This window comes from Bidens hawaiensis, unplaced genomic scaffold (assembly GCF_021521415.1).
Source record: "Bidens hawaiensis isolate Kalapana, Puna unplaced genomic scaffold, B.hawaiensis_p1.1 tig00071628_1, whole genome shotgun sequence".
Classification (NCBI taxonomy): Eukaryota; Viridiplantae; Streptophyta; class Magnoliopsida; order Asterales; family Asteraceae; genus Bidens; species Bidens hawaiensis.
Genome location: NW_027502528.1, coordinates 1 through 19855, shown reverse-complemented (window position 1 = coordinate 19855; position 19855 = coordinate 1). Strand labels below are relative to the sequence as shown.

Here is a 19855-nt window from a genome sequence, read left to right as displayed (position 1 = left end):
GTGGCACACCCGCAAGGTAACGGTGAGGTAGAAAGAGCAAACAAGAGCATCGTCGAAGGCATCAAGAAAAGACTCTTGGAACACAGATCCGGCTGGGTGGACGAGCTTCCGCACGTCCTTTGGGCAAACAGAACGCTGAAGAAGACCAGTACGGGAGAAACCCCGTTCAGTCTCACTTATGGCACTGAAGCCATGATCCCAGTCGAAATCGGTTTACCCTCACCAAGGGTCTTAATCCAACCAGAAGACAATGATGCGGAAAGACGGTTAGACCTTATGCTAACCGAAGAGCGCAGAGACTTAGCCGCCGTGCGTGAAGAAAACTACAAACGACAAATGCAAAAGTACTACAACACGCGGGTAAAACTCTGCAACTTCAAGGAAGGAGACTACATACTGCGTAACAACGAGGCTTCGAACCAACAACGCCCAGGAAAGTTGGCCCCGATTTGGGAAGGGCCATACATCATCAAAGAAGTTCTGGGAAAGGGCGCGTACCGGCTCGAAAGGCTCGATGGCACTCCCATCCCTAGAACATGGAATGGAGCTCAATTACGCAAATGTTATATGTAGATCAATTCCAACTTGTAAAGAAAAGGCCTAGAGCCACTTCTAATGGAAATGATTCTCCTTTCACGATGTATTGATAGCTTGTAACCTATGAACTTCCCTTACGGGAAGAAGTAGTTGCGTGTGGAAGGCGGCAATACCCGCATAAACACAACGCCAAAATGTTAAAAAAGTTCCTAAGGAAAACCTACACGCAGGTCAGATGTAGGTAAAGTTTAGCCATCCTTGGAAGTGCAAGTGACGGTCTTACCCGCACAATCACGAACAAGGAAGCCAAACTTACCGTCTACCACGTTATAAGGTTAACTTATGAACACTTAAAGAAAGGACAAGAAAAACCTACACGCAGGTCAGATATAGGTCTAAAGTTAAAGCCATCCTAGTAAGTGCAAGTGACGGTTACACCCGCACAATCACGAAAGAGGGAGCGAAAACTTTAGTCCATTATCAACCACGTTCAAAGGTTTAACTTAATGCCTTAGAAATTTTAAAAAACCTACACGCAGGTCAGATAAAGGGTAAAGATTAGCCATCCTACCAAGTGCAAGTGACGGTTTTACCCGCACAATCACGAAGGAGGAGGCGAAACTTTAACCCATCATCAACCACGTTCAAAGGTTCTTATTCTAAGCACTTGGGAAATTGCTAATTTAAACTAAGTATGCAAGTCATAAGTTTATAAAGCAAAGAACCCAAGGAAATAACAATCTTATACGCAAAGAGATTAATATTTCACAATCAATTACAAGAAGGGCTGGGTAACTACCCGCCTAAAAGAAATCTATACAAAGCTAAGTCTATCCTAGCAGCGGGAAGGGATCTTCAGGATCAGGCTTCAGGGCCACCTCCGCTTGGGCCAGCACCATCAGAGCGCGGCTGCCCAAGGAAAGCCTTAAGGATGTTTAGCCCATCATCAGCAGCAGCGACTTCATTCACCTTCTCCACCACTGGATGCGGGAAGGCAGCATACTGATTCACAGCTTGGTCATAAGCAGCTTCAGTATTAACGTTGAATAAAGGGAAGTTGGAGGGCGGAAAGCTTCTCTCAGCAAACCCTAGACCAAGCAGGAAGCCAGTCTTCTGCCCATCCTCATGAGAAGCGTTGAGGGCTGCGCTCATTGCATCGTCGTAAGAGGTCTCTGAGAGGACCTGACGCACAACCTACAAAAGAATACTTAGAACATTTTCTAATTACGAGCAGAAAGCGTAAAGAAAAAGAGGATACCTGAGGCAACGCTTCTCGAAGCAACCATTGGAGGGTAGCTTGACTTTCTTTACAAGCACGTTCGGCTCCGCTTTTATCAAGGTTGGCAAGTTGAACTTCCTTGGCGGCAGCTTCTTCGACGCTTTTGAGTTTCCTTTCAGTACGGTCAAGCACCCCCCTCTGGTCAAGGATCTCCTGCAGCTTCTTGGCATCTTCCATTGCCAAGGCGTCATGAGCATGCTGAAGAGCCTTTAATTTGCATTTAAGCTGCTCATTCTCTTCGCGAAGTGGCTCAGCAACAGCTTCAGCCTTGGCAGCCCTCTCAGTTGAGTTTCGCGCAGTCTCCTTGGCCAGCCGAAGCTGTTCATTCACAGCTTGGGCAGCCTTGGAGCGGGCCTCGAGTCGCGCCTGGACTTCAACCTCAAGGGCCTTGAATGCCTTCTCCTTCTCGGCTGCGGCAGCGGCCAACTGCCGGTTCTCCTCCCGAAGAGCCCGCGCTTCAGATATATCTTTGGCGCGAGCTGCTTTTAACTTGTCGTTTTCACGACAAAGCAGCTCGACGCGGGGCTGCGTTCGGGCCTGGAGAACCCGAAGCTCATTGGTTAGCCTACCCTCTTGGTAGCTAGCCATGGCTTCCCCCAACGCACCATGAGGAGCAGCGTGGCGAGCCCAGTCCACGCACTCCACAGGGGTGCGAAGGGTTGTTCCTCGGCGTATGTTCCATCTTGGAACATACACTTCATTGGAATCCGACACTGCAAAAGAAACAAAGGCAGTTAGGAAAAGATGATAAAAATATGTAAAGGAAAAAGAACCCTACGTACCTGTAGGGTCAATAACAGGCCGATAGCCGCCAAACCCATCACCTGAACCTAAAGGAAATCCATCCAACAGGTCAGGCAGACGGGAAGGTGGCATAGATCGGCGGGAAGCCTGGCGCATACCTGAAGGTCCGGCCGTCGGTGCCGGTGGCGCAGGTATAGTGGCAGCCGCTGTGGTAGCCATGGTTGGCGCCACCTCCTCAGCAACAGTAACCGCCGGCTCCGTGAAAGATGCTGTAAAAATTGCACTCACGGCCGGCGGAGACACCTTCTCAGCTGGAACAGCCTTAGGAAGGCTGGAACCAACGGAAGCAGGCGCAGACGCCTGGGTCGACGCCTCGGGAAGGCTGACCGAGCCTTCCCTCATTGGCGGAGGAATACTTGCTCCAACTCCACCCTGGAATGCGTCAACATCCACACCTACATAAGCAAAAGTGTTAGAAAAATTTATTTTAAACAACAAATCTAGACAAGAATTATGGGGGCACTTACGGGGTTTCTTGAGCTTGAACGCACGGACGAGCGGGGGCGAACCCGATGGAGCCGGCCTCTTGACACCGGTAACCGTCGTTGCCGCTGCCTCCTCGGAGGTGACACCTGCAGCCTCCGGAGCGGTGGTCTCTTCACCACCGGGCTTCCCCGCCACCTCTGCATTATCTGACTCCGAGTCAGATAGGACTACCGGGTCGGCCGTAGAGGCCACCTTCTCCTTGCCCTTCGCGACGGCAGCCTTTCTCTTCCGCACCAGTGGAGGACCTTCTGCGGATTCCTCAGAAGAAGAAATGTCATGAACTCCAGCAGCAGGCACAGCTTTGAGAGGTTCAGGGTAGAAGATAGGCTTACCTGGCCGTCGGTGGCTCAGGATCTCTTGGCCTGGCGGGTAAACCTCCACGAACCGACCCGCAGTCTGCTCGAGGATGGGCAACTCGTTCTCGTCCAGAGCACGAGTACCCATCCGCGCAGGACCATCTTCCTCCCGCGGATTCAGGAGCGACTGAAGATCGTTACCCTCTGAAATCAACAAGAAAGTTAGAAAAAATCGTAGTCAGCAAAAAAGAAACAAGACATACCATAAGGGGTAGAGTTCGAACCATATTCAAGGACGATCGGAACCTTATCCGCATTCGCCGCCTTCCACACCCGGCTCATCCCCAGCATCACCATCGCCGACTCCGGAAAACGGAAAACCGGGGACTGGACCCGGGATATCTTCGAAAACCATTCCGCCTCCTCGTAGTTAAGGGCGGGAAGGTTCGGAAGCGCCTGGCCATTCTTAAACTTCATGGCGATGGGGACGGCGCGAGCGGATATGAAGAAGAACTCTCTTCTCCATGAGCGAAGACTCCGCTCGGTGGTACAAATCTTTAAACCCTTGATACGGGTTGTAAGAGTGTACCACCCCTGGATGCACCTCCAAGTGTAGAAGGTCATCAGACGGTCAACGAGGGGCTCAAGGCCCAGTATCCGGCACACCCACTCAAAGTGCCGGACCTTGGCAATGGCCATGGGGTGCACCTCTGTCAGGTGCACACCGTGCCTCTCCAGGACACGGTACACAAACTTTGTCAACGGAAACCTAAGGTTTCCGTAGACAAAGAATGCAGCATAAACCCCGATCTTGCCACTAGGGGCATCGTACACAGTATGGTGGGGTTCAGGAAACTCAGGCTCGAGAGACTCGAGCATGAACTTCCTGACGATATACTGGTACAGATCGACAGGAAGAGAACACTGGCACTCGCCAGCAGTCTTCTGATCATCAGTATCATGAGAAGACATGGTGGAAAGAAGAAAGTGATTTCGGGAAAATGCTTGCCTGAAAAGGGGAGTATTTGCCGGAAATCACTAAGAAGAAGAAGAAAGGTGAAAGTGTGAATTACAGATAACTCTCTCCCCCTTTATATAGTAATCGCAATTAATGCGGTGAATTTAATGCGGAGGAGAGAGAAATCAAAGGTGCAATGAAACTATGACACGTGGCAAAAAGCAGGCTGGCAACAGCTGTTGAAAGGACGTGTGCCAGTAATTTCGCGGCCACGCGCCTGAAAAATCACGCCCACGCGCCTGAAAAAACGACTGGAATGACCATGTTCTGTCACGTCACCATAACTTCCTGCACGTCCTGACACAGTCAGAAGAAACTGTCGCACGACGTTTCAGAGGTTTGGACTGTTCTTATCTTTTCACCAACTCTTCGAATTTCAAAATTCAAAATTCGAAAATATTAAAAAGTAAGCGGGAAAATATCCCTTACCCCTTGGCAAACAAGTAACCGTAAGACGGCTGCGGGTACAGTGTTAAGGCAAAACCCTTCACATACCTAGCACCCGCAGGGAATTGAAGCCAAGAAAACCTTGGTAAACAAGTAACCGTAAGACGGCTGCGGGTACAGTGTTAAGGCAGAACCCTTCACATACCTAGCACCCGCAGGGAATTGAAGCCAAGTACCCCGGCAACCAAGTAACTATAAGACGGGTGCGGGTACAGTGTAAAGGCAAAACCCTTCACATACCTAGCACCCGCAGGGAATTGACGCCAGGAATACCTTGGAAGTAAAGTAACCGTAAGACGAGCGCAGGTACAGTGTTAAGGCAAAACCCTTCACATACCTAGCGCTCCACTGGGAATTGAAACCAAGAAGGATCTTCTGGGCAATGCTTGCGGAAACGGAAGTAACATCCCCGCATAGCGGGAACGTCGAGAACTACGTTGTTTGAAGCTCCAAGATGGAATTGGTGGTCTTAACATAATTGATCACTATGTTCAAAACTACCAAAACCTCATGGAAAATACATACAACTGGGACTCAACGCTCCTGACTTGCGAGGAGGTTACAGACTTACCCGCATCATACCCAGAGACCAAGCAGGAAACTCGGGCATTTCTGCAAGTGACAAGGACTTCCCATGGAAAACCTTACAAAACCCTTTTCAAAACCCTTTGCTTAAGTCCAAAAGTTCACCTCACTTTATTAAACACGCATGAGAAGAACATTGGACTGGGGGGACTTGAAGAGGTAGGTCCCAGCAGAGACCAGTTGGTCCCGCAAGACTCACCTTGAACAGGGTTGTCTGCGCAAAGGCCATCTGCTCCCGCAGGACCCACCATGCTCATAGAATCTTACGCGCGGTACGCAAGCTGTACACGCAGGGAAAGCCTCCCAATGGTGAAGTACCCCGCCTGTTCCCGCAGTTGCGGATACAAGCCATCAGGGAAGGCTACCCGCAGACAGCAAGGCTACACGTACAAGATTAGCTACTTCAGCAGTCACGTGAAGGCATGAGCAAGGCGGGAACAATCCCGCCCAAATGAGCCAGTCTGATTCTGAAAGATCTTTTGTACCATACCTACCAAGGTATGGATAGGACAGACGATCTGACCAGAACAGCCCATGAGCCAATCACAGGGTGACAGCTCACCGACAACAGTGCGAGGAGGAGCACCCTCTAGTACTGTTTGTCACTATTAGCCGCTGCCTACTCACCAACTCTCACTGTGGAGCAGGCGCAGCCTACAGTTGGTGGAATAGTATTACTGTTGGCCGTAACCTATTCACCAACCAGCATGGCCTGCGTACAATCCACAGTCAGTAGGACGTGCATGGTCTACAGTTGGTGGAATAGTGCAGCCGACTTTATTACTGTTGGCTGTAACCTACCCACCAACCAGTATGGCCTGTGCGTAATCCACTGTTGGTTGAACAGGAATACTATTCAGCCGGCTGTACCTTCTAGAAAACCTACCTTCGGCTATAAATACTCCAATATCTTGGAATGGTAAAATCAATCTACTATCTCGTATAACTTACTTGATAACTGCTCTTATAGTATTCATATACTTTTATATTCTAAGAGCAATATAGACTGATTCTCACGCCGGAGGGTGGTCACAAGGAGGAACCCCCCCTTCTCAGTGACGAGCTTACGGTGTCTGTTTTGCAGGTTCCCTGAAGTACAACTTACTCTGCTGGACCTAACCTTCGTGGGAAACATTATCTAGCCCCCAGATTATCCATAATTTGCCCGGGGTCACTTAGTGTTTCTTCAGTCTCGTATGCCACAAATAAATTGTTAAGTTCAAAAGATTTCAATGAACTCTATAGCTAGCATATATGAATGTTGTTTTTTTAATAATTCATGTGATCATCACTTTTGTATGCTTGAAATGACATATAGAATTGTGTGAAGTATGTTAGTATTCTTAAGTCTTAACACTTGGTTCAATGTTCCAACAACCTTAATTCTTTGACATGATCGATAACAACCAAATATAGACCAGCAACACCCGAGAGATTCTACATTGTTAACTGGTGAGCATATATAGTTGAAGTCGTGTCTTTCCTAAGAAATTTGCTTATGAAGTTGATCTATATCCCTATATGTGTGACTTCAATCCTAGTTGACAACGAGATCCTTTCATGATCATATAGATCGAGATCATATCCTATCAATGATATCTTCGATCTTCCTTGAACATGGAGTACTTTGTATAAGAGTATAAAAGTTGTAACCGAACCATTAGTAAATTATATACCTTTATAACTCTTTATTCGTGATCCTTATTCTTAATTTGCTTGAATCTCTTCACCGTTATCTTTTTGCAACTATGATTTTGATGATCGGCAGTTAATAACCAAACAACTAAATATTATAAATACTTAATATTATTAATACAGCTTATTCCCTATGAAAACATAACCTATTAATTACTCCGTATATTTCATATGAATTAATCCAAAAATAATAAACCGAATGATCAAACCATTCACGCAAGCAAGCGTGTCTAACATATCGTGTCTAGGTGTTTAATTTGAATGAACTTTATACGGATGTGAACCTAATTTTAGGTTTATGTTAATTAATTCAGGAAAATTAATTAAGTTTTTACTACTGATCTTACAAACTTGTGAAATTAAACCGTGAATATATGTAATTTATTTATCTGTATCCTTTTGGGATTAATTATTGTTATAATTATTTTAAACACTGAGAAATTAATCCTCATAAATTAATGTTTACGAATTCATCGACATTTGACAGTGTGGAGAGGACTACAGAAAGAAAACACAGAATTCTTTCAAGCATATTTCAATGCTACAGCTCCTTCAAGACCTTTCATCAGTATGTTAATTACTCCTTATTCATGATCAGCTTTTATTTCTTTTGTTTTTTATATAGTTTTGGACTCTTTCTTTTAATTCATCAACTAATCTTTTTTAAATGGGTGCCTCAATATCAACACTTCTGTTTTTATTTTATTTTTTATTTTTTTTAATGTCTAGTAGCATTTAATATTGAGATAAAACACTCAAGCAGTGGCTCAACTGGTATCTCTTAATTTATTTTGCAGGATATGTTCATAAAACAAAAAGATTTGGGAAAAGGAATCATTTGAGATATCAATGGAAATAAGACATTATGCAAGCGCGAACGCCACTAGCATAATAGATTTGATACTTAACGATCAATAGATACATCATTCTTAGAAAAAATCTAGTCCAAAGGGTCGATCAAACCCAATGAACCAACTTGTCAAACAATGGCCACGAGTCCGTAACTCCAAAAGGTCTACCTATTTAGTAAAGCATGGAGTTATAATTAGGGTTTAAGGAATATAAATGCTTGGTTGTAGTTTTATATATCTTTTATATGTTGGAGTGGTAATTTGATTATGTACTTAGTTTTCTCAAATATGTATATTCAGCTATAATATGATATTTCCAAAAGAACGTATTTTCAAAGTGTTGTCTTAAAACTGTAAGAGTTAAGTGCATTTTAATATCTGTGGTTTAAACAACTACGCAACTTTAGTATTTTTTTTGAATTTTTCGCAGCTGGCTACCTCACCTTTATATTGCAATTTTAGTACTTTTTTCTAACTTCGTTTATTTTTATCCGTCAAGTTAGGGGCACTTTAGTAACTTTGTTATTTTTTTTCTTTTAATAAAATTCCACCTTAACAGGTTTCTTTCAAAAAGTCAAATTCACAAAGAAAGCTGGAAGTTTTGGTCAAGCCCTAAACCGAAATCCCAATCAATCCAATTCCTGCAAGTCCCCCAAATTCATCAACAAACATCCACCATTCGCCCATTAACTACCGTTAAAGACCATCCCTGCATGATCCTCTGGTCTCTAGCCACCATTGGACGCCATTGTAAATGGAGCACTAGAAGAAACACGCTTACAACTTTGTCAGAATTTACAACATTGAAGCTTCCGATGCCGGCGTGTCTCAGAAAACAAGATTGTTCGCCGGAGTAAAGGAGTTGGGTTCATTTTCCGGTGAAAACTTGTGAGGCTTTGAGAGCATTTAGATCTAAGCTCAATTGCTTGATTTCTTGCCGGACTGGGAAAGGAGAGAAGATGGAAACGAAGGCAGGAGACGATGGTGGCTGGTGGCGGTGCAGAGAGATGGGGTTGGTGGCTGGTAGCGGTGCAGAGAGATGGGGTGAAAATGGTGGCTGGTGGCGGTGCAAAGAGATGGGGTGAAAATGGTTTCTGGTGGCGGTAACGACCTCAGCCGCATCAACAAACCACCATGGCTTGTTTAAAATGTTCTGAGGTGAGGGATTAGGGTTTGGATGATATTAAAGTGGAAAGAGAAGGAGCTTAAAAAAATAAGAAAACAAATAAAATAACTAAAGTTACTATTATGCCCTCGACTTAACGGACAATTTAAACGGGGTTTACAAAAAAGTACTAAAATGGCCAGTTTTTGAAACATGGAGTAGCCAGTTGTAACCTTAGTAACATCTCAATTAACAATAAGGGGGTGTTTGGCCTAGCTTTTTTACCGAAGCTTATAGATTTTTTAGCTTTTATTTATAAAATAAGTTTCATTTGGTGTTTAGTTTAGCTTTTTTAGCTTAGGTTTATAAGCTTAAATAAGCTAATTTGTAGAAGCTTATTTGAAGATGATTATTTAGCTTATTTGAAGAAACTTATTTGTTTAAGGGGGTAAATTACTCATTTGTCTTCAAATGGTGATGGATTAATAATATTGAAGTAACTTATTACTATAACAAATTAAAAATGATGGATTTAACAACTTATTAAGATGTATAATCAACTTAGAATATAAGCTAATCCAAACACTTAAAAAAGGCTTATCAAATGATATAAAATAAGCTATAAGTTTTAAAAAGATATAAGCACAAAAATATAAGCTAGGCCAAACACCCCCTAAATACAAGTAATAAGCTATTTTGATTTAAGTTACAAATTAATGTCACATCAAGAAGGTTTTGTCAATCATTTGTCACTCTTAAATTTGAGAATTGAAGCTCTGGATCACAACCACTTCAAACCCCAAGAGCATCTAGCTAGCCAGCTACTACATGCCTCATAAGATCAATAATTTGTACATTATAGAACCCCTGCCACCTTCTTAAAATGGAAAGACTTACTCATGGTTCTTAACTCTATGGGGTCAGTTACACAAATGTCATTTAAAGGGCTTTTCTTTGCCTCAAGAGAATGCCTAAAATACTTTCTTTTTTAAGAAACCATTTTCTTGTGAAGGAGTCTGCAAGTTATTGCAAAAGAAAGCCATGTTCCCATCTTTGTGGTATAAAACACTACTAATAAACTAAGCTGTAATGAATCATCTCCTTTACGCATTATGCCACTAGTAACACGCCATTAATTTGACACTTACAGGCTCGAAACGACCTTATATTTTGAAAATTTATTCAGAAAATGAAAAAATTTGAAGGGTTTTCACATGGTAAACTTATAAGTTATAACCTAAAATTTTGATTTTAACCATAGACCCACAAACTAAATTATATTACTAAAACATAAATGGTAGCTACTTCTCATAGGACATGCTAATATGTTAGTTAAGCAAGACAAACCTATACACACAAGAAAATTTTGACAACTTAAATCGCTATTGATCGTTTACTCCATAACATGATGTCCTGCTGTTAGCATTCTAGCTAGCATCCAACCCAAGCTTCTAAACCATCACTGTTGATTCACCACCTAAGCCCTTTGATTTTTCTTCTTGATCATTCGGTAGAATGTGTGGTGAATGAGCCCACTGAAATTAGAAGAGACAAACTTCACATAATTATTATTAGCTTTTATGTAGCTGTTAAACTGTGATCTTATTATTAATATTATTATAATTAGTAGTAGTTTTTATATAACTGTTAAACTTTGATTTCCTTTATTTTGCTTCATACACATGTACTTAGAGCCGAGGGTCTCTCTGGAAGCCACCTCTTTATTCCTTTGGATAGAGGTACGGTGTGCCTACATCCCACCCTCCCCAGACCCTACTTATAGCTTTGCTGTCGGTGGGATTTTACTGGGCTTGATTGATTGATTGATTGATTGAAACTTCACATAATTAATCTGAGTTCTTGGTTATATATCTATGATCTATCTCATGATGTGTGTGTTATTAACTGTTTATTTTCTTAAAGTTACACTTGTACTTTGAGAGAAAAAAAACATACATTTTTGGCTGCTGCACTAAAGGCTTGCTTATGAGACATGTTGGGATGTTGTGTCTTCAGCCTTCTGATCTCATCTCTGATAATGTACATATCAGAGTTTACTTGATGAATAATATAAATCAACATGAAAAAACTATTCAATTTAAATAAGTTCTTTACTTGATGAATTTGTTATATGTGGATGGGGCACGCTGCCTCTTTCCCGGGGCTGCAAACATACACATAAGTTATATTAAGCGAGTTCATTATGAAGAGGCTTGTGAAGAGTTCATTGTGTGTATGGCAAGAATGACCTTTTATCGTGTGAGATACCTATAAAGATCAATTCTTAACAAATACAAAACAAGATTCAAGTAAAGTTTTACGCTTGTTAACGACGTGGTTTACTACTTCAAGATCGCCGTCATCATCATCGTCGTCATCTTCAATTGATGAAGTGAGAGAGGAAGAGTTATGTTTGCTCAAGGTAAGTTTAGGAAGTTCATCATGATCTTCTTCGCAAGCTTCCACCATTGGCTGCATGTGATACATACATACATAAATAAAATCTGATGCTTTTCAACTTAAGGTATGATACAATCAAATAATAATATACTGAAAAGAAATGTAAAAAACACACCTCTTGTTGGTTATGATCAGAAGAAAAGAAATGAAGAGGATGAACATTTGATCTCATCATGTTGACTGAAAGAAGACTTGTGCAATGGCCACATTTGACTGTAACTACTGTGGATAAACAACTATTTGGGACAATAACCTAGATATAATATTGATAAAATAATGAAGTTAAACCATAATATTTAGGTTTCGAGTGAATGAATTGAAGTGAAACAATTTACAAGTAAAACTGTGGTGCAGAAACCACAATGCACATAACAAACTTGTTCCTGTAGTTGAAGATCTAAGAGATGGTTAAATGTTGACATGTGATCAGAGAGAAATATAGATAGAGATGTGAACTTGGAGGGGGAGGGTGTACTTTTGTAAGCACATGGGCATATATATGTACAAATATAGGAGTGTGAAGTGTGAACACAGGCATTCAAATTTGACATTTACATGAAACAATTTAGTCATTTTCAAGACTCATACTTACCTAGTAGATTTTAGGATTGATAGTGTCAACCCTTTATATCTTTTTACGCTTTTAATTTTTTTTTATTATTTTTATATTTTTATCAGTGTTATCTATTGTTTCACTTTTTTAGTTATGTTTAAGTGAACTGACAAAAGTATACAAAATTTACGGGCGATTGAACCATGAATTCCCACGTTGGTGTTAAAAGAGTTATTTCGTGCCTCGGCCATCTTAGACAAATAATAAACAACGGGAATATATATATTCAGATTCAAGGATGAATCAAATATAGATATTTCATATGTGTTACATACAACTAACTAAAAAGTATGAACATTCAAATTCGAATTAAAGAGAACATGTTAGAAGCAAAAGAGGCTTACTGTTGGTTTTATGAACACCCATAACAATGAATAAATATTATGAGCATCAAAAAGTGGTGATAGCCTCTTTTATTATTTATATAACATGCAATTAATCAAATAAAAAAATACTACAGTTAGTTTTTAACCACCAGTGGTGATAGCCTCGATGATTATTCCTCAAACAATTAATCAAAACACAACAATAATTTTCACTCTTTTAGAATCACTTTGATCCTTAGCCTATCGAAACATTACTCACCGACGATCACTACATTTTTTTGTTTGAATATATAATTTTGTATATTTAGCAAAAACATTTATAACTAATGTTGAAATGAAAAGTAACACGGATTTGGATAGAGTGAATGCATGAAGGTTAGTTTGGGAAAGTTCTTCATGTGCTGCAACTGCAGTTTAGTCATTTAGTGGGTGCCTCAAATCAAATGCCATCACTTTCCTCCTTAAAAATTATTATTAGCCTCACGTTTAATGCTCTTCTCACCTACTAAACTGTGAATCCAGATTTGATCATGACCCATGTGCTCGCACGTGCGACTTTAACATCCCCTTGCGTTGACCCATTTGTGTTCAAACTCAAAGCTTTGAAACGTCAAATTGAGAAATTTAGGAAGCTAGTGATGTTCATGAGTAAAAATACGAAAAGCTCACGGAGGAAAGAATGCGACTGGACCTATTTGAGTAAAAATGTTCACCAACTGATTAGCTCACAATACATGTTGCGCTCGAACACACACATGTGTGATATGTCCAATAACAACTATTTCTCTAACGAAACGGAAACCAGTCCAAACATATTTGGTATATTGATGGTGTACTAGTTCGACAAATAAAACGTAGTGTCCATATTACACAAAAACTATAGTTGCCATAGATAGAGTGCAATACAACTCAAAAGGAAGATTATGAATTAGCCGTCCATGTTGATTCAGCAACCGCATTGGCATCTTCAGCAATTGCACAGTACGTTACATGTTGATATTTCAAGGACCCCGAAACAAGATTGTCACCAAAATATACACAATATACAAGGGTAGAGCAATGCATGATTACCGTCCATTCCACATATTTACACGCAACTCGTCGATGAAAAAGGAAACACCAAAAAACAGAAATCAATGGTTCCACTTTAGCCAGGTAACCTCTTCACTGAAGGTTTCAAGTCTTGGATGCCAACAAACCTTTGTTGTAACACCTTTATGATGATAATTCATTCTACATCACTCGGTCCACATCTAATTCATAAGTTTCCTTACCGGTTTAAAGCTCGTTTATCTCTCAAGATTGGTAAGCTATGGTATTACGATATTTAAGGATCAAGGAAAACTATAATAAAAATTTGAACAAGGTTCATATCAGGAGTTGTTCGTGATGAACTTGCCTTTTTGGCATGTTGCATCACCCAAAGACGACCATTTTTTCTAAATATTAGTATTTTACTCTTATCATCCTTGTGTGTTTTTATATTACAGTTCAAATATAGCTTTATACTAGTATTTAAACCCGCCGCGTTGCGGCGGGGTAAGATGTGCATCACATGGTTTTGACGGCCTTTACATTAGCGTAATCCCACAAAAAACATTTACTTTAAGTAGCAGCTAATAAACCAAAACATTTATAGAGTACACTATCAATATTCACGTCGTGTTCATGATCCGAACAAAATAAACAACATAAAACATGAAGACAAATATATAGAATGTAACCCAATGTGTCACTGCAGCTATCTATGTCTAAAAACCCTGTCTACTCAAATGGTTGGCTCGTTTGCTCACTTGAACCGAAAGTTGACTATTAATATTCACGTCGTGTTCATGATCCGAACAAAATAAACAACATAAAACATGAAAACAAATATATAGAATGTAACCCAATGTGTCATTGCAGCTATATGTGTCTAACAACCCTGCTCGTTTGCTCACTTGAACCGAAACTTGATTGATTCCAGAACTGGGTTCACACCTTAAATCTCGAGTCTAATAAATATGTAAACTGAAATGGCCAGTTAACATAAAGTTGATCCAAAATTGCAGAAAAATTGGCCCGAAATACCTGCACAAATTAACTCATAGGATCAATATATTCTACCATAGTTTACAACTCCTGTTGGTTAGAACAGGTCAACCAGCTAAAAATATAACACCGAAAACTTTTCATGTAAATCTCTAAAAAAGCTTGTGATAGAAATAAAGGGTCAAAAGTAAACCACAATGAGAGTATAATTCTATATTATGTATAGGTATATAAGAAATAAATGGTCAAAATAAATGTTTGCAGGTTAGTTGAATTCAAAAAAGGCTTTGTATTGGAGTTGACACAAATACCTTTCTCTTTGCTGTGAATTCATTGTATGCTTAGGAGTTATGTTATTTTATTGTGTGTATGTGCAGTTGTGTACATGACATGAATGTTTGATATTTGTTCATTTTTAAGCATCACAAATATTATAGAAATATTTTAGTAAGTTCAAGATCCAATTAAACCTACTCATAAAACCAAGAGTAACATAAATTATTCATCTAACCTGTTTGCATACCTCCCAAGCTAACTAACCGGCATAACAGTCAAAAGACCAAATAATTAAGACATACAAAATTACATTTAAGTAGATATGATAGAATCTAAACTTTAACATGAATGAATTACCTAACCTGTATGCATACCTTCCAAGCTATTGAACCTTCATAACCATCAAAAGACCATATAAGTACAAAATAAATAAAATTTAAGTAGCACTACTATGATAGGATAAATTGATAGCCATATTATACCTTTATGCAATAGTTCGCCAAAAGACCATATAAGTAAAAAATAAATAAAATATAAGTAACACTACTATTATAGGATAAACTGATAACCATATTATACCTTTATGCAATAGTTTGTAGGCTTTTGTGATAAAGCTAGTTAGTAGAATTTGCATACCCCTTGACATAGGGCATTTTCAACTATATATTACTCATTAGAGCCTCCACAACAACAAACACATACAAACCGTCACATCATCGCCACATCATATTCCAAACTTTACTCAAAATCCTCATTTTCTTCCACAACAACAAACCTCTACAAACCAACACATCATCACCTATTACATATTTTTTATAAATTTAAAATACTTTTACAACATATTAATTTATATAGTTAATAATTAATATTAATCTATATCATACCCACAGCCACGTACATTGCACCACTTCTGTTTTTTATTTTACTATATTTAATGTCTGAACCATGTTCCAAGAACATCCAAACACAATGTGTCACTGCCGGAGATTCAAATTGATGTATACAGAGAGTCGCCGGAGAACATAAATTGATCTCCCCATAAATCGAATCATAGTAGAGACGGTGCAGTTACCGCAACCAATCGAAGATGAGCACTCTGAAACTTCATATCGACAATAAAGCAGATAACCAAAATGAAATAGGGAATGTACAAAGTTGGACGAAAATGTAAATATATGAATTAAGTTGGACAAATTGAGTGCCAAGGAAGAACCTTAAATTGAAAAGCCCAAATCAATAATAATAAAATGTAACATTGTAGAGAATCACATAGACGGCAAGCTTCGAATCTCAACCGGTAACCAATGTCGACCACCACCACGACATACAACATCACCGCCACCGCCACATACGACAGGGTGGCAATGGTTACCGGTGGTTTGGTTGTAATGACTCAACCATGATGACCTAACCTTGTGACTATGTCTCAAACAAACAAATGAGAGATAGCCGGTGAAGCTAGAGAGAAAAACTACATTGATAGAATGAAGAGAGAGAATGCAGCTGAGTTTAATGGAAGATGGAAAGGAATCGAGAAAACAGTCAGATAAACAAACACGTTGCAATAACCAAGGACACCTGTCAACAAAGCAGATGACCAAACTGACATAAGCAATGCACAAAAGTTAATGCATAAAGTGCAACTCTTATGCACCACCGACCCCCACAATTGTTATATTATAAATGTGTGAAATTTTATTTAGGATTTATTGTTATATGAGGCTGTTTGGTAGCCTCTTAACAGTCATTAAGAGGCTACATCTTAATGGGTCATAACCTCTGAATGGTTAAGAGACAACTTTAAGTCTGAATGGTTAAGAGGTAACCTCTTAACCATTCAGACTTAAAGTTGTCTCTTAACCATTCAGAGGTTATGACCCATTAAGATGTAGCCTCTTAATGACTGTTAAGAGGAAGTTTAATTTCTTTTAATAATTATGAGAATACAAAAGCCAAACTAATAAACTTTAAAGAGTGAATTGTGGTTTTCGTCCCTGTGATTTGTTTAAATCTTCGGTTTAAATCCAATAGTTTCAAATTTGCGATTTCCGTCTCTCTAGTTTCATTTCACTCGCAATTAAACCAGAATTCATTAACCCCGTTAAGTTTGGTCGTTAAACCCATCAGCGTGCCCCTCACTTGAGAGGAATTTTTACCATTTCCTTTCCAACTAAACCGCAGCCATATTGCGCAAGCCCCCCCCCCCCCCCCCCCCCCTCACGTGAGGGGCTGAGGTGTATTTAGGGAAAAATTAAAGAAAAAAGTGCCCCTCACGTGAAGGGTACGCTGAAGGCTTTAACGATCAGACTTAACAAGGTTAATGAATTCGGGTTTCATTGCAGGTTAAATGAAACAAGAGGGACGAAAATCACGAATTTGAAACTATTGGACGTAAATCGCAAATTTGAACAAACCACAGGGATAAAACCGCAATTTACTCAACTCTAAAACCCATTCATTGGCGTGTAAGCCATTATGTGACTCATTATTTCTATTTTAAATCAAATTAAATCATTAAAATTTTACCAATTTTCTATTCTCATTCAAGACAATAACATATCATATATTCACATTTTAACATGAATTTCAAATAATCACATTGGAGTTAAACATAACTCATAAGTATTCAAAGTACAAATCCACATTAACTACTCATACAAACATCTTCTACAATTTCAAGCATTCAAGGCTGGGGCATTGGGCGACGTGGGCGACCGACGGAAGCATTTAACCTTTGGGGGCACAATTATATATATATATATATATATATGATAGGGTTATAAGACTATCCCCATCAACAATCTCACAATCTCAATATCACATTATAAAATTAATTTCTCTCTTTTCAATCTACAAAATTTAATCCACTCCAGTCTTTTACTCTCATTAACAACTCAATCTCATCCTTTTTTTATTAAATAAATTCAATTATAATTAGTTTTGATTACCTATATAAATATAATAATTAATTAAATATAAAAAACTTTATATATATACACATATATATATTAATCAAACACATTTTATAAAATAGATAAAAATAAGTTACAATAGTAGCATGAAATACAAAATTACACATATTAATGATACAAAACTACATTTTTAACGAAATTTATACCGGAATGCTCACAAAAAAAAACTAATTAAGACTGTGTTTTTAGATTTTTTTAAAAAGTCAAATATAATAAGTTATAAAACAAAAACAAAATATATATATAAATAATTGTTATGAATTTAAAAGGAAAAATCAAAATAAAAAGTAACCAATGGAAATGTGACATGTGTGAATAAGACAATCAAATTGGGTTTGCAAGCTGGTTTGCCATTCCGATCGAGATTGCCCCCTTTACTCCTTTTTTCTTTTTTTTTTCTCAAAATCTCAAGATTGCAATCTTGAGAATGCCAATGGTTGTAGTCTAATAAGAAGTGGAGTGTGTCTAAGAAGTATAAAAAGTAATATGGTGCATTAGATATGTTGATCTAACGGTGAATATGGAAAGCGTGTTTATTGTGCGGTGTGTTTTATTAGATCTAATGGTGAAAACACACTTCCTACACTTTCTAGAAAAAATCTACTTCTTATTATAACCTTGTTATATATATATATATATATATATATATATATATATATATATATATATATATATATATATATATATATATGTGTGTGTGTGTGTGTGTGTGTGTGTGTAGGGGAGAGATATTTTGAGAACCTCTTGAGTTGTTAGAACTTTAAGAAAAAAATATGGACCACATGTTTATTTAAATATTTGAGGACTAGGCTAATGTGCCCGTGTAATACACGGACCGGATAAAATAGATGTAAATACATAAATTTAAAATTGTAGTATACTAAATGATATATGTTATGAAAAGAAAGAAATTGGAAATTACGTTAGTTTGAATCGAAGTTGAAGAACGTAAAAAGAAACAAGCAAAACAAAACAAAAAACAAAAATACAGTAACAATATAGCATTTAAAACTAAATAAATAACATTAAAAACAACAAAGTACAAATTGTAGCAATACAAACCATTAAAACATGAAAATAAACCATTCAAATTGTTACAAAAGTCAGCAAAATAAACTTTTCGTGTGTCTACGTGCATTTTAAACATTAATGACACTTTATTTCACTATTCAATTTTTAAACCAACAAAGTACATTCATTGAAGTCATATTAAAATCTGCATTTATCGCCAGTCTGTAACGCGTTTGCTTCCTTGAAGTCGTTCCATTTTGGCAAATTGTACCTGAACTTCAAAGTCGATACTTCACCATGAAGTTTCATATTTGTTTTACGATCTTGGGGATTGAGCAAATTGATAAGCATTACATCATAGGCATCAATCTTAGTAGCAATGTGACAAGGAAGACGCTTTAATAAACAAATGCGAAATATAAATTAAACTTAAGATGATATTGTTAAAATAAAAAAATATACTTGTACATAAAGAAAGTTAATTAACAATTTACCAATTTAGTGGTGATGTTCAAGTGGAAGACGATTTTAGAGTCATCATTTTGGTTATCAAGAAGTATTAGGTTTTCGAAAGTAGCTTGATTGTTTAATTGATAGTTGAGAAACAGTTGACTTGGACCAGTAAGGATATATTTAGTACCATCTTCATAAAAGACATTAATTTGAAATGTTCGACCCGATATCATTTCAAACAAACAAACCACCTTTCAACTTGGATTGTTTAAAAACCTCATTCCATCCATCGTCAAGCCTATAATCCATTCAAACCCGGTGGCATGAAACTTCAAACATGAATCTATCTGGAGCAATGAGATCGAAAAGCAAACGCATCCAATTTTCACCAACATTTTCAATCACGTACCACTCAAGGAAATTCGGGTGAATTTGTTAATTATTACTCATTTGAATTTGAAAACAGTTGTAAAAACAAAAATTAAAACTTACCAAGTAATGGACATGTCGGTTTCTCACCGGGATGCAAATCATAATACCGGATTGATCATTAAAATTTCTTTTGAAAGTAAACATATTGAACGTAGATGTTGACTTAAGCTAAAAAACA

The 19855-nt window shown here is 38.5% G+C and overlaps 1 protein-coding gene across 1 annotated transcript; it reads right to left on the bottom strand.

Moving 5' to 3' along the window:
* Positions 1 to 11006: 11006 nt before the first annotated feature.
* On the bottom strand, positions 11007 to 12045 carry LOC143605825 (axial regulator YABBY 4-like). Its single transcript, XM_077081801.1, has 5 exons — positions 11899 to 12045; positions 11679 to 11816; positions 11425 to 11575; positions 11219 to 11267; positions 11007 to 11135 (listed from the first exon to the last, which is right to left on the bottom strand). Exons 1-5 carry the CDS (start codon positions 11983 to 11985, stop codon positions 11027 to 11029), a joined length of 534 nt encoding a protein of 177 aa, XP_076937916.1. The 5' UTR covers positions 11986 to 12045; the 3' UTR covers positions 11007 to 11026.
* Positions 12046 to 19855: the final 7810 nt, after the last annotated feature.